The sequence below is a fragment of the Sinocyclocheilus grahami genome, unplaced genomic scaffold, assembly GCF_001515645.1.
Source record: "Sinocyclocheilus grahami isolate Dianchi unplaced genomic scaffold, SAMN03320097.WGS_v1.1 scaffold54.1, whole genome shotgun sequence".
Taxonomy (NCBI): domain Eukaryota; kingdom Metazoa; phylum Chordata; class Actinopteri; order Cypriniformes; family Cyprinidae; genus Sinocyclocheilus; species Sinocyclocheilus grahami.
Genome location: NW_015505233.1, coordinates 3,214,986 through 3,230,613, shown reverse-complemented (window position 1 = coordinate 3,230,613; position 15,628 = coordinate 3,214,986). Strand labels below are relative to the sequence as shown.

The 15,628-nt window shown below is 36.8% G+C and overlaps 1 protein-coding gene across 1 annotated transcript in view; it reads left to right on the top strand.

Annotated features, from left to right (window-relative positions):
- The window catches only part of ryr2b (ryanodine receptor 2b (cardiac)), a 47,600-nt gene that overhangs the window by 10,923 nt on the left and 21,049 nt on the right, over nt 1–15,628 (top strand). Inside the window, 27 exon segments of the mRNA XM_016269918.1 lie at nt 28–228; nt 1,084–1,189; nt 1,300–1,427; nt 1,608–1,900; nt 2,837–2,951; nt 3,136–3,268; nt 3,360–3,463; nt 3,559–3,694; nt 3,780–3,966; nt 4,047–4,155; nt 4,344–4,464; nt 4,740–4,909; nt 5,941–6,164; nt 6,402–6,492; nt 6,580–6,720; nt 6,912–7,075; nt 7,302–7,380; nt 7,481–7,570; nt 7,720–7,857; nt 8,817–8,894; nt 9,164–9,239; nt 10,288–10,411; nt 10,505–10,620; nt 11,481–11,545; nt 12,181–12,299; nt 14,086–14,135; nt 14,435–14,495. Coding sequence (XP_016125404.1) covers nt 28–228; nt 1,084–1,189; nt 1,300–1,427; nt 1,608–1,900; nt 2,837–2,951; nt 3,136–3,268; nt 3,360–3,463; nt 3,559–3,694; nt 3,780–3,966; nt 4,047–4,155; nt 4,344–4,464; nt 4,740–4,909; nt 5,941–6,164; nt 6,402–6,492; nt 6,580–6,720; nt 6,912–7,075; nt 7,302–7,380; nt 7,481–7,570; nt 7,720–7,857; nt 8,817–8,894; nt 9,164–9,239; nt 10,288–10,411; nt 10,505–10,620; nt 11,481–11,545; nt 12,181–12,299; nt 14,086–14,135; nt 14,435–14,495 — 3,419 coding nt within the window.

Genomic DNA, 15,628 nt, shown 5'->3' with positions numbered 1-15,628 from the left:
CCCTTTCTCACAATTTCTCACTATCAGGTGTGCCACCTTTTGAAGTACCTGTGTGACTGCCAGGTACGTCATAGAGTAGAAGCCGTGATGTCGTTCTCAGGTGACTTCATAGGTCGTCTTCAAGACAACCAGCGCTTTCGATACAATGAAGTTATGGATGCTCTCAACATGTCTGCTGCTCTCACGGCACGCAAAACTAAAGAGTTCCGTTCCCCGCCTCAGGAACAGGTCAGAGGTCATAGGTTAACTGGATTGGACTGTGTATTTCAGTCATTATTTACTTGTCTCATTCCAAACCTGTGTGACAGGCGTGTCCAGTCCTGCTTCTGGAGGGCACACATCCCGCAGAGTTTAGCTCCAACACACTTGCCTAGAAGTTACTAATGAATCTGTAGATTTGATTAGCTGATTCAGGTATGCCTAATTAGGGGTGGAGCTAAACTCTGCAGGGCAGTGGCCATCAAGGAACAGATTTGGACATCCCTGCTGTATGACATTCTTTCTTCTGTGGAACGCAAAAGAGGATATTTTGGAAAAATATGAAATTCAGTAGGGTTTAGTGTTGTTTTAGAACCACTGAAACAGTTTTCGAAATATTTTCTGTTGTGTTTCACTGAAAGTCATACAGGTCTGGAACATCATTAGGGTGAATAAATGTTGAATTTTTGATATTTTTTAAAAGATTTATCCATTTAAAGACATGATGTAATGGAAAAAGCAACAGTCAGATCTTTTCCTCCATATTGTGACGCACATCTGAGTGAAATCTGTTGTTCAGTCCATTGGTTGTTGATTGGATGGAGGTGTATCTGAATGTGAGCTTGCAATCAATTATAAGAAAGGAGCAGGTTTTATGCAGACAAAATAATTGGAGATGTCTGGCATACTTATCCCAGAGGCAAATCTGTTGTTTCACCAGAACATTGAGTTATGACATTTGGATTAAATACGAGGTTAAAAAAAATTGAAAGGAAATGAATCATTCACATTATGATCAACAACATAATTTTAGAAAAGAAGATGAATTTTCATTTCATGCAGATTGAACTTTCCCTAATGAGTCCTTATTTTTTCTCTGTCCAGATAAACATGATGTTGAGCTTCCGGGAAGAGTGTCAAGAATGTCCTTGTCCAGAGGACGTCCAAGATTTGATGTGGGAATTCCATCAGGATCTAATGAGCCACTGTGGTAGGCAGCCAATTAGGACAACTAATGCTATAGCCTATTTGTATTTCCATTAACTGGCCTTATGACCTCTTGTATGCATTTATTCACATCTTTTTTACTGTTTAATACAGGAATTGAGATAGACAGTGATTCAGAGAATGAGGATGAGGACAACCAGTCAGTCAGGAATCACCTCCAAAGCCTAGTGGATAAAATAATTCATTTAAAGAGGAGAATGTCTGGTCTGCCTGAAGAGATTGTGAACAAACCTGGTAGGAAACACTACCAGTCACTTTTGGCTCTCGAAAATAATCTTTTTCATTATTTTGGGATCACATTGTTATGTTATGAACTGTATTAATACAGCATCTTGATTCTGTTACTGGTAAAACTGTACAGGGTCTTTCAATTACACACCAGATGAGTGAAGTTAAAACAGACCTCTCTCTTTCTAGTCTCACTACAGCAGCTGATATCAGAGACCATGCTGCACTGGGCCCAGGAGGGGACGATAGAAGACCCAGCTCTGGTGCGTGCTGTTTTCAGCCTGCTGCATCAACAGTATGCTGGGCTGGGAGGCCAGATGTCTGCACCACTACAGAAGGCTTACTGTATCAGCCAGACATCTGTGGAAGACACTCTTAATCTACAGTGGGCTCTAGCACGCATTCGTTCATTGCTCACAGCCAGGATGGGCAAAGAAGAGGAGGAACTCATGATCAGAGGACTAGGGTAAGAGAAGATGACTGGGTTTGTAATGTAATACTATATAATTACTTATTCTATACTGCACAGTATACACTGTGTACTGTGTACTATGTATTTTTATTTAAATAGGAAGTGAAACATTATGTAGCATTAACCATTTCAAACAATACTATGCTTTATCACATGACCTTAACAAGTAGCATGTGAGTAGCATCAATCTTAGAAATTAATTTGGTTATTTTACATTTTTGTATCAGTTTTGTGTAAAAATGTGCATATTTTGAATCAAGATAGAGATGTTAAAATTGCAGCTGACTGAAAACCCAAAGAAAGGGAGATATTTAAGTGTAGGTAATATAATGTTAATATATGCATTTTAAAAGATAGAAAAAATTAACATACACTAATGTTCAGAAGGTTTTTTATCCTGAAAAACCAAAAACAAAACATCACAGTTTCCACAAAAGTTGAAAAAATGTTGACCACCGAATGATTTCTGAAGGATCATGTGACATAAAGACTGGAGTAATTCAGCTTTGCAGTCACAGAAATAAAATATATCTCAAAATATATTCAAATATGAATTTTAATATATTTTATTTTTATAATTTTATTACAAATTTTATTCTATTATATTACTATTTTTAATGTAGAGACCTCTTTCAAAAACCTATTTTTTTACTGACCTCAAACTTGTGAACGGTAGTGTATTTTATTTATTTTTATGATTTTTATTATTATTTTTATGACTAAGCACAAATTCATCATAAAGTGACATTTCTAATCTGAACAGAGGCACTGAATAGAGTACCAATAAAACATTTCAGCCAATAAAATTACTTAATTTGACACATCCCATAATACAATTTTCACTTATTAAATTATCCAATATTTCTGATGGACTACTATGTCCAAGTCAGTTTTATTCCTAATCTAAGACCTTTGTTTTCTCTTGTGTAGTGACATTATGAACAATAAAGTTTTCTATCAGCATCCTAATCTAATGAGAGCTCTGGGGATGCATGAGACCGTCATGGAAGTTATGGTGAATGTCCTTGGTGCTAGAGAATCTAAGGTAATCATAATAACATCAAGTACTTGCAGTGATTATCAGCTTCTGCGTTCATTATGGTTGTAAAATGTCAACTACATAATTGAACCACTCAAATTAAAACTTAATCATTGCATTAAGTGCAGTGTTTTGATTTATTCACTCCCATGAGGTGCTCTGTTAACTCTTATCCTCTGGCCTCATTAAGGAAATCATGTTTCCTAAGATGGTTGCGCACTGCTGTCGTTTCCTTTGTTATTTCTGTCGAATCAGTCGGCATAATCAGAGGGCCATGTTTGATCATCTCAGCTACCTGCTGGACAACAGTAATGTTGGACTTGGTATGTTTATCCTAATACTGATATGGTTATACCTCAACCTGAACATTTCTAAGGAAGTAGACAAAAGCAAATGTGATTTTGTTTTTATCAGCTTCTCCCTCAATGAGAGGATCAACTCCTCTGGATGTGGCGGCTGCTTCTGTCATGGACAACAATGAACTGGCGCTTGCTCTTACAGAGGGAGATCTGGAGAAAGTAAGTCTCACTGACTGATTCTTTTATCTCTCTTCTACATTACTTCTGACTTTTGGTGATATGGAGCTGTCTGTACTGGTTTTTAATTTGTGCAGGTGGTGCAGTATTTGGGAGGCTGTGGTTTGCGTAGTTGTGCTCTGCTGGTCTCCAAAGGATACCCAGATATTGGTTGGAATCCTGTAGAGGGAGAACGTTACCTGGACTTCCTGCGTTTTGCAGTATTTTGCAATGGTAATGAGCAGTTCCTGAATCCTGACCTAGTGAAACCTATTGAAACACCTCTGGTTGGTTTTGATTAGTTATCCTCCTCATACAGGTGAGAGTGTTGAGGAAAACGCCTATGTGGTAGTGAGGCTTCTGATTCGCCGACCTGAATGCTTTGGCCCCGCCCTTCGAGGGGAGGGGGGAAATGGTCTTTTAGCAACTATTGAGGAAGCCATCAGAATTTCCCACCTGCAGGATGGAATCAGTGCAGCCAGTACACACAGTTCCAACCGGACGCTGTGAGTGTTACGTTTTGAATTTTATCCTGTCTTATCCATTCTCGCTCATGCCCATGTCTCATTCTGACCTGCACTTCTAGTGACACGCTTGATGATGAAGATGAGGATGTCATTCACATGGGACACGCCATAATGACCTTCTACTCTGCTCTCATTGATCTGTTGGGTCGTTGCGCCCCTGAGACGCATGTAAGTGTTTCAGGAAACCCACTGGGCAAGCTAGATAAGAGCCTCGTAATGTGCTTGAAGGATTTAGTTGGAAAAGGCTTATTGGTTTTATCTACTTTTTAAGGCAAAGTCAGGTTTCATTAAAGGTTTGAAAGGTTCTTCAAGGTTTGCTAATGGGCGTCTCTGTTGTGTGTGAATATGACCTGCAGCTCATAGAAGCGGGGAAAGGTGAGGCCATTCGGATCAGGGCAATCTTGAGGTCTCTCGTTCCCAGAGAGGATCTGGAGGGAATCATCAATATTCCTTTTAGTTTACCACTTGTAAACACAGGTGTGTATGAGTGTGTGCGTTTGTTGACTTGTGAACTTGTGTAAAATATACATTCATGAAGTAAAAGTAATTATTTTCCTGACTATTGATTTATCTTTCTAAATGTATTTGATTATTAAAAACTGAAATCAGTGTAATGAGAGAGAGTCTGAGCTCAGTTTTTAAATAAACTAAGTAAATTTAGTTTGGAACTGCTGGCAAAGATGTGTAGTAGGGTATTTTATGTCTAAGTGATTCATTGGTGGTTGAAAATATTTTGTGCTTGCTATACTCAGATGATCTAGTGGTGGAGCCTGACATGTCTCGGATATTTTGTCCGGATCACAAAGCAGCCATGGTGCTGTTTTTGGACCGGGTTTATGGAGTTCAGGACCAGCAGTTTTTGCTGCGTCTACTGGAGAATGGTTTCCTGCTGGACCTGCAAGCGGCTGTTAACATGGATGCTGTAAGTGGGAAGATGTTGAATGTAGGAAAAGTTCACCCAAATTTGAATACTGTCATTATGTCTTTTCAAACCGATATGACCTTTTTTGACCCATGTGACCTTTTCTTCTGTAAAACACAAAATTAATTTTAGCTGAATCTCTGTGGTGCCTTTTTCCATAGTGTGCAAATAAGTGGGGATGGAGTTCTTGATCTCCAAAAATGTCATAATTTAATTTAATGTAATTTTTAGACATTTAGCAGACACTTTTATCCAAAGCGACTTACAAATGAGGAATAAAACATCATCAAAGCAGTTGAACTCGTGCACTATATTCCAAGTCTTTTGAAGTCAAACAATTGTTTTGTGCAAGGAATAAATCTGAAATTTAAGTCTTTTATTTACTGAAAATCTTGAGTTTGTGGAGTCTGAGCCCCCTAATTAAGGTTTGAATCCCGCAGTGGATGCCAAAATAAAGGTTATGGGGGTCTTACAGGCTTGCAGTTTTAATTTGACATATTCCAACAGTGTTCTCTGTTCTACATGTTTCATCAGCTCTGTCTGAATGCAACATAAAAAGAAAATATGATTTCAACCACCCCTAAAACAGGCCACACCGTTGATGTATGGCTCCTGGAGTTCCAAACCTGAAGAGATTACCAAAACACAGAAGTCATATTGCCATAATTAATTAATTTTTTTAAATAATTTTTTTAGAAAGAAGAAATTAATACTTTTATTCAGAAAGGATTCTTTAAATTGACCAAAATTGACAGTAAAGGCATTTATAATGTTAAAAAATATTTCTGTTTTCAAATAAATGATGTTCTTTTGAACTTTCCATTCATCAATGAATCCTGAAAATGAATCACGATTCCACAAGAATATTAAGCAGCATATTAACTGTTTTCAACATTGATGATAATAAATGTTTCTTGAGCACCAAATTGGCATATTAGAATGAATTCTGAATGATCATGTGACACTGAAGACTGGTAATGGTTGCTGAAAAATCAGCTTTGTATATATAGATATGTTTTCCCTCTTTGCAGACGGGGTTAGGTGGAACAGATATGGCACTAGCCCTTAATCGATACATATGTGTGGCTGTGCTGCCATTGCTGAGTAAGTATTCCTCTCTGCTGTGTGACTCCTCTTCACTGCGGACTGGGCTGGTGGATGAGCTCATGCAGGGTGTCTACAGCCTCTCTAAAGCCAGCGGACTGACCAAGGCCCAGAGAGATGCTATCCAGGACTGTCTGCTGGCAGTGTGCGGGTGAGGATGTTCGAATAAAAGCCATGAATGGCATGGTAACAATAGTGAATGCTTTAAAAAAGTTCTGCAAATAATAGACCATTAGAGTGGAAGTCATTGTATCTTTGTCTGCCTGTTCTTGCTCTTTTAGAACTGACAAATATTTTAAGATCAGATATTAAGAAACAAATCCATATTGCATAGGTCTGTTTATTTATAACCCGTTATCATTTATTTATAACAATTTTGTTCCCACAGAAAACTGAATCCCTCCATGTTGCAGTCTCTGCTGCAGAATCTTGTGTTTGACGTCCCTCAACTATCAGAAAACTCCAAGATGCCACTCAAGGTCTAAAGAAAAAACATAACATTTATAAAATATAAAATTATGTTTTCCTAAAGCAATTCTGCTTATCACTGTGGTTGCTTCTTCCAGCTGTTGACCAATCATTATGAGCAGAGCAGGAAGTACTACTGTCGGAATGATGGATGGTGTGGCTTTGGCTCTGCCTCAGAGGAAGAACTTCGTCTGACCAGAAAGCTGTTTTGGGGGATATTCAGTGCTCTTGCCAAAAAAGTGAGAAAAGACAGAAAATCTCCATTTCAAACCAAGTGACTGCACAATTAATTTCTCCAAAAGAGGGTTTAATTCTTTTAATAAACTGGATATTTTATGTCTGGTTTTTTTATGCATCAAACTGTTCAAACTGTTCGAATTTCATTTTGAATTGCACAATCAAAATGTTTGCTTTTCAATCTCGTCCACAGTCTTACGATCCAGACCTATTCAAACTGGCCCTGGGTTGTCTCAGTGCAGTTGCCGGGGCGATTCCTCCTGACCACCTTGAGCCGAGCTGCACAGGAGGACAAGAGAGACACTCGACGATGGATTCAGAGGGACGGTTTTGTCCTCGACACCTGGACACCTCAAAGTAAGACTTCTGTAGACTTAAAGGTCCATAACACATCCTAAACCAGCTGAAACAGACCCGCTTGAGCTGGATGTAATGGACTAATTTGCACTGAGATCTTCTGAGAACCTCTGAGATCAGCACTAATCTCAAACGTTCACTTCATCATCTTCTGAAAAGTGTAGTGTGAATGACTGTTTATTCGATATGCAGTAAATAATAATCCAGTTTTTTCATGCATTTATAGTGTGACAATCCCAGAGATGCTTGAGTTTGTGGTGAACAAATATGCTGAACATACACATGAGAAATGGTCCCTGGAAAAGGTAAGAAGTTTCGTATTACAGGTGTTTGCTTGAGAATATCGTGGAAACTTTGGGAATTCTGTAGTTTTAAAGCTATTTGTGTTTGATAATTCTTTTCTAGTTTGGTAACGGTTGGGTTTATGGAGAACAGTTTTCTGAGAGTGCTAAAGTTCATCCACTCCTAAAACCTTACAGAGCTCTGTCTGAGAAGGTAGCAAACTCTCCTCATACACAAAACATGTAGACACATTACAAATAACAACATCAGATATTCAGAATTTTAAAGAGAAATCAGAAAAAAGCAACATGCAGTTTATCATGCAGTTCACTGTCACACAGTGAGGTTGCTCTGTATTTTAGGATAAAGAAGGTTATCGAGGGGTCATTAAAGAGACAGTGAAATGCATGCTGGTCTTGGGATGGACTATTGAGAGGACCAATGATGGGGAGTCACAAGGCTTTCACAACCCAGCTCTGAGGATTTCACAGTCTGGCAAGGTAATGGACACCTTCACGGAGAACTGCAAAGCTCTGATGAAGAATGTGTGATATTGTGCTTTCTCTGTGTTTTTCTGTCCATTATTCCTTAATTTTCAAATTTTAGTTTTTTGAGTAAATCCATCAGGGGCACCGCTACAGTTACTGGGCCCCTGGACAGCATATTCACTCGGGCCCCCGCTTTCCGGGGGGGTGGGATTGGGGGTGTTCTCTTCCATACAGATCCGGGGGGTCCCTCTCGGTAGAAATCGTAATCGCGTTCCCCTTGGCAGAATTCTCGTTGCTCGCTCGGGGAGCCCCCCTCCTTCATCGGGCCATTAGAATCATCCTAACCCCCCTCCCCTTTACGGTGCCCCTGGCGCCCTCAATGAGACCGTATCATTGCTTTAATTTGCAAATAATACATTTCATTTGAAGAAGACTTGATTAAGCATGTGCATTTAAATGGTGCTGGTCCATGCTTGGAGCATTAGAAAAGATTAAATATATCCATTAATGCTTAAACATGCTTCCAAATTCCTCCCTGAAAATCTCAACACAGACTAAATGTGTAGAAGTGATTCAGTGATTCAGCAACATTTAGTGATGTTGCTTCAGCTTGTTTTGAACCATAAGAACAATATTAATAAGCATTTGATAAGCATTTCAGCAGACCAATAATGTGTTGTTTTTGTTTTCCACTTTGACCACTGTGCATCAAGGTAAATTCTTTCTGCATAAATTGTACTGACAGCTGTTTTGTATTGCACATGGCACAAAGCGATTGGGATTCAGAATAGAGTTTCTGTGCTCGCCAAGACTGGATTAACAGCTCTTAGACTTTTAAAAGACATTGCTTATTCAGAGAACATGGGATGCATTCATGGCATGCGCTTCGGTTTGATAAATGCTTGATATCAAACCAGATAAATGTATTGTGTTTCTTTGGAGAACATAAATTGTGTTTTGTCTTTTAATAGCTGTCTTTTGAAGGAGCTTCCACATTCAGTCCAAAGCCTGTGGATACCAGCAGTGTCACTCTAACCTGGGATCAGTATGTAAGCAGCTTCAATTAATTCCATATAATATAAACCAGTCCAACAGGGACCAAAGAGGAGATTACACCATTAACCATTGATTACTGCTTTTATTTGAGTAACTTTTATAGAATAGCTTTTTGAAAACTTTCAAATTCAAGTTGGCCAAATAACAGAACGTATTTTAGAAGTCATTTTAGAAATTGCCTCATATACTGTCTATATACCACCAGCCAGCTTTTTACATTAACAGGATTAAAAATAACTGCACTTTCAATCTGGTATTGAAGGCCATGGCAGAGCGGTTGGCTGAGAATTATCATCACATCTGGGCAGCCAGGAAACTGCAGGAACTGGAGAGTAAAGGTGTGTCTTACAGATGGGCCGCTGTGAGAAATGATACAGTGAATTAAATTAGGGATCCTGCAGCCACCTGCGTATTACAGTGAAACAAAACACTGTGAAATAGGAATACTGGGTGAAAGGTGTGTGTGGAAGAGGTGTAGATGTACATTGTACTCGTGTGTGTATATATACACTACCATTCAGAAATTTTGAATAAGAATAAAAAAAAAGAAATAAATATAAATGAAATTGAATCGACAGTAAAGACATTTATAATGTTACAAAAGATTTATATTTCAAATAAATGCTGTTCTGTAAATCTTTCTATTCCTCAAACAATTAACAAATGTACCACAAATGCTTTCAACACTGACAATAATAAGAAAGATTTATTGAGCTGCAAATCAGCAATGATTTTTGAAGGATCAAGTGATTCTATTTGAAGGATCAAGTGAGACTGGAGTAATGACTGCTAAAAAAATTAAACTTTGCCATTACAGGAATAAATTACTTTTAAAATTGTATTAAAATAGAAAAACAATTATTTTATGTTGTAACAATATTTCACAAAACTATTGCTTTTACTATATTTTGATGAAATAAATGCAATAAAAGCATACAAAACTTCACATTAAGAAATCATACAGACCACAAACTCTTGGGTAGTGTATTGTACTACAGTGGTATAGGCAATGAAAGATATTAACTGTAAGCAATTCTTAACCTTTGATATTGCTATTTGCACTCATATTTTTTATAAACTAATAATGCTGCAAAATAATCACCAGTGGCACCCTGAAGTGTTTTTCTCTAGTGCTATAATAACCTGCTGTATACTATCCTACTTATTACAAAATAGCAAATAAATTTAATTTAAAACTATTGCAGAGAGCTTTGTAATATGCACTAACTACTAAGGCAACAAACTAAGTGCAGGAATTAATTTAATAACTGTCACCAGTTTAATTAATTATAATGCATTGCTTATATATAACTCCTTTAACAATGGGAATTATGTTAATGGACCAGAATCTTTTGAGCTGTTAATACTGATGCTGTTTTTGTCCAGGAGGGGGCAGTCACCCTCTGCTTGTACCGTACGATGCTCTGAGCGTTAAAGACAAGAGTCGAGTCAGAGACAAAGCTCAAGATGTTCTCAAGTTCTTCCACATCAATGGGTACTCAGTGAGGAGGTGAGGATGCTTTCCTGCTACTGGATACTAGAATGAGCATCATGCCTTTGAAGTGTCCATTTCATTTTCACTTACTGGATTTTCACTGCACAGGAACAGAAAGGTGGCAGATGCTGATTCCCCAGCGATTGTGAGCCGCTTCGCTTACGGCCTGTTACAGCAAGCCCTCTGTCTCACTGAGCAAGCCCAGGAGCAGTTACTAGAGCTGGGTTAGACACACACACATCCCCCTGTTCTTCCACTCCACTTCTCTCCAATTATTTGTTTGCACATCTGTCTTTTTATATAACTGCCCTGTAATTTCAAGGCCTTACTAATCTGAAAGGAGTGTTAAAAAAAAGTTTACACAAAAGTTAAAATTCTGTTATCAATCGTCCTCATGCCTTTCCAAATCCTAATGCAAAAAAGGTAGCTCAAAAAAGTTACCATAGCTCATTTTTATATAATCAAATGGGATGTAGACAGATGCTGTCAAGCTGTCAAAAATCACAGTAGTCTTGAAGCCATATAATAAATATCAAATTACTAGCTCTCATATTAAATCGGCTTTAAAAGCATTCATAGAGCCAATGTTGATATTCAAATATGAATGTTATGTTCAATATGTAGACATGTGAATCAGTCATTTTTAACTACAACTATTAAAAATAGTTTTTGCCAAGTTGAAGTACTAAGATTATTAAAACTAAAAATGAAATAAATATAAAGCTAAATAGAAATATGAAAAATGACAAAAGCCTAAATATTGAAAATTAAACTACTAATAATTAATAAAGTTAAAATTAAAGTTGAAAATATGAAAATAAAATGTAATTAAAATATCAATTGATAGTATAATAGTATATGAAACTACTAAAATAACTGGTGTAAACGAGATTTGAGAGCTAAGATTTTAAGATTTTTTGTGACTAAAACATTTTTTGGGCAAACTATTCCTTAAAAGGATCCTAATATCAGTTAATTTCAACTATGTTGTCTCATTTGTCTGATGCATGTGAAAACCTTGCATTGAAATCTGTTAATCAAGTTTAAATGTATTTTGGTTTGTGTTTTGCAGAGGTTGCTCAAGCTCGAGGGCAGATTAACAGGGCTGAGAAAGTTCCCCATGAACAACAAATTAATTTCTTTATTAAGGTCAGTTATCTTTACTGCAGGTCAGGCAACACTGAAATCGATGAGAATTCATCACAGCATAGCAGCTAACTGAGTCAGGATGACATACCTATTTAAATAACTGCCTGATTTGATCTCCAAAGAATTATCCAAATGAAATGGATTTTTGGATACTTGTTAAGACACAGCAGATGTGTATTTTGTGTATTGGAATTGTTTATTATATCTTAAGTGGTAACCAAGAGAACGTCTCAGCTTGTTCAAAGCTTTGTGATAAACATTTACTGTACATGTTTTTGTAATTGAACCACAGTGTGGTCATGGTAAATTTGTGTAGTTGCAGATAATTACAGCTTTGTATTGTTTGTCCAAACGGACATCTCTGTGGGTCATGTCATTGCTGATCCCATAATTGATTAGACGTCATGTTTTGCCATCCATCCCTGTTCTGAGACAATGTGCTGCCTTGCTGTTTAAAAGTCTTTCATTCCCACATGAAGATCAATAACAACGGTCAGCAGTTCCCTGACCTCCTCAACTATCAATCTCATTATTGTGCACTAAAAATCTTCACTTCAAAATGAAATGTTCAAAATGAACATTTCTTCAGTTGGTGACTGTTGTTTTATTCAAGCCTCTTTTTCTTTCTGTCCCAGGTTGTAATGCCACTATTAGATCAATACTTCAAAAATCACTATCTCTACTTCCTCTCCACTACGTGTTCACTTAGAGATGGCTGCCAGTCCACCAATAAAGAAAAAGAGATGGCCACAAGGTAATTTGTGATGACAGACTGCTATTACATTTGCATGTGATTATGTGAGTCTGGTTTTTCTTACATAAGTCAGCAGTCCTCAGTAACTTTATAAAAGCTGTGTTATTTTACATTGAGTGGGTCCCCTTATGGGTGTTAAGACCACATGACCAGATAAATACTACTCAGTTTAACACCCATTATTTGAAAGCTTTAGCTCATGGAATAAATCATGGGTGACAGAGCATTTATGCGACAGTAAATAAAAACTTGCATGATTGTGCATCTAAGCCATTTGGTGTTCAAGAGGCACATCACTTTATTTATCACTTTATTGAGCACTTTATTCAGGAGTGATAAACCACAGTTTTAACAGGGGGGCAAACACTTCTTCACACAGGGCCATGTAGTTTTGGATTTTGTTTTCCCTTAATAATAAAAACCTTCATTTAAAAACTGCATGTTGTGTTTACTTGTGTTATCTTTGACTAATATTTAAATTTGGTTGATGATCTGAAACATTAAAGTGTGACAAACATGCAAAAAAATAAGAAATCAGGAAGGGGGCCAACACTTTTTCACACCACTGTACATGTTTTTGTAATTGAACCACAGTGTGGTCATGGTAAATTTGTGTAGTTGCAGATAATTACAGCTTTGTATTGTTTGTCCAAACGGACATCTCTGTGGGTCATGTCATTGCTGATCCCATAATTGATTAGACGTCATGTTTTGCCATCCATCCCTGTTCTGAGACAATGTGCTGCCTTGCTGTTTAAAAGTCTTTCATTCCCACATGAAGATCAATAACAACGGTCAGCAGTTCCCTGACCTCCTCAACTATCAATCTCATTATTGTGCACTAAAAATCTTCACTTCAAAATGAAATGTTCAAAATGAACATTTCTTCAGTTGGTGACTGTTGTTTTATTCAAGCCTCTTTTTCTTTCTGTCCCAGGTTGTAATGCCACTATTAGATCAATACTTCAAAAATCACTATCTCTACTTCCTCTCCACTACGTGTTCACTTAGAGATGGCTGCCAGTCCACCAATAAAGAAAAAGAGATGGCCACAAGGTAATTTGTGATGACAGACTGCTATTACATTTGCATGTGATTATGTGAGTCTGGTTTTTCTTACATAAGTCAGCAGTCCTCAGTAACTTTATAAAAGCTGTGTTATTTTACATTGAGTGGGTCCCCTTATGGGTGTTAAGACCACATGACCAGATAAATACTACTCAGTTTAACACCCATTATTTGAAAGCTTTAGCTCATGGAATAAATCATGGGTGACAGAGCATTTATGCGACAGTAAATAAAAACTTGCATGATTGTGCATCTAAGCCATTTGGTGTTCAAGAGGCACATCACTTTATTTATCACTTTATTGAGCACTTTATTTTTTGCACTTTGTATTAAAAAGAAGATTGCTAGCATATCAGCATGTAATCCTTTTTGGATACACAGCAAATGAATTTGAAGTATTGAGTTTTTACTCTTTTTGAAAGAATTAATTTGTTACTTGAAAACATGTAATAAACCTGTAATAAATATCTGAAAATGCAAAAATGTTTAGGAGACAGAAAATATAATTCACTCTGTAAAAAAAACTACACAAAGATGGAGAAATGTGTGTGTGTGTGTGTGTGTGTGCGTACACACAAATGGCTGATTGCATGTCTGTGTCTCCATGTTCACCTTTGCTACTGTCATTATATATTTTCAGTTCCATCTGTCTTGTTTTTTCCCATTCATTTCTCTCATTCTTTCTCTTACATTCATCCTCTCTCCTGTTATTTTCTAGTTTATTCTGTAAACTCGGAGCTCTAGCCAGACGCAGAATCTCTCTGTTTGGTAAGGGTTGGTGTCTTTTTCTTCATACCCTTTTGTGTCTTTCTTTTTTGTTTGCAATAAAAATCTGCTTGATTATTTATCTAGAAACACTTTTAATTTAGAGGCACTTGGTATTCATCTCATGCACTCTCAGCATTATCCACAGCCATTGTTCACTCACCCCAGTCTTGTAGTGCTGAGGGGAATGCTTACATACCTCATTAATTTTATTAACCCACCCTCCCTTGAAAACATAAATCAGGAGCTGGTGCTTTTTACTGGCTGGATTACATTGAGCTCAATGCCATGTTTCCTCTTAGGAAATGATGCCCTTGCTTTGGTGAGCTGCCTACAAATCCTGGCACAGTCCCTGGATGGAAGGTAGTTAATGCTACACTGCATGTTCAGTGCCGTGATATAGTAGACATTGTGAAATTATTTGTAGGTCCTTCACTGTGAGGGACCTTTTTGTCTACTGATCATTTGTGACTCTGGACCACAAAACCAGTCATAAGGGTCAATTTTTTTGAAATTGGATAGGACAATATTTGGCCGAGATACAACTATTTGAAAATCTGGAATCTGAGGGTGCAAAAACATCAAAATATTGAGAAAATCACTTTTAAAATTGTCCAAATGAAGTCCTTAGCAATGCATATTACTAATCAAAAATTCAGTTTTGGTATATTTACGGTAGGAATATTACAAAATATCTTCATGGAAAATGAGCTTTATTTAATATCCTAGTGATTTTTTGCATAAAAAAAAGTATAATTTTGACCCAGACAATGTATTGTTGGCTTTTGCTACAAATATACCCCAGCGACTTAAGACTGGTTTTGTGGTCCAGGGTCACATTTGAGAAATCAGTGAATGATTAGTGAAGTTAATACAACAAATAAACAGTAAATTGTGTAATGTTTAAACATGGAATAACAGATTTAAAAATCAGAATTAAAAAGTAAAAAATAATCAATTGATAAAAACAGGCAAAAATTTATATTTTATACTTTGTATTTAACAAAATACTAAAATATATACAAATACATTTAAACTATTCCAGCTAAATATTCAGAGGCAACTAAAACTAAGCCATTCATCCCATTGATGGCAGTTTGGAGGAAATATTCTGGAAAACCAGTTAGAAACTGGTTATTACTTATTAGTTTTTCATTTTAAAACGTTTCATTTTGGTGAATTGTTGCAGAAATTATAAACTTCTACTTAAAAGTGGAGATTTCAATGTAGCTATATATATATATACAGTGGGGCAAAAAAGTATTTAGTCAGCCACCAATTGTGCAAGTTCTCCCACTTAAAAAGATGAGAGAGGCCTGTAATTTTCATCATAGGTATACCTCAACTATGAGAGACAAAATGAGAAAAAAAAATCCAGAAAATCACATTGTAGGATTTTTAAAGAATTAATTGGTAAATTCCTCGGTAAAATAAGTATTTGGTCACCTACAAACAAGAAAGATTTCTGGCTCTCACAGACCTGTAACTTCTTATTT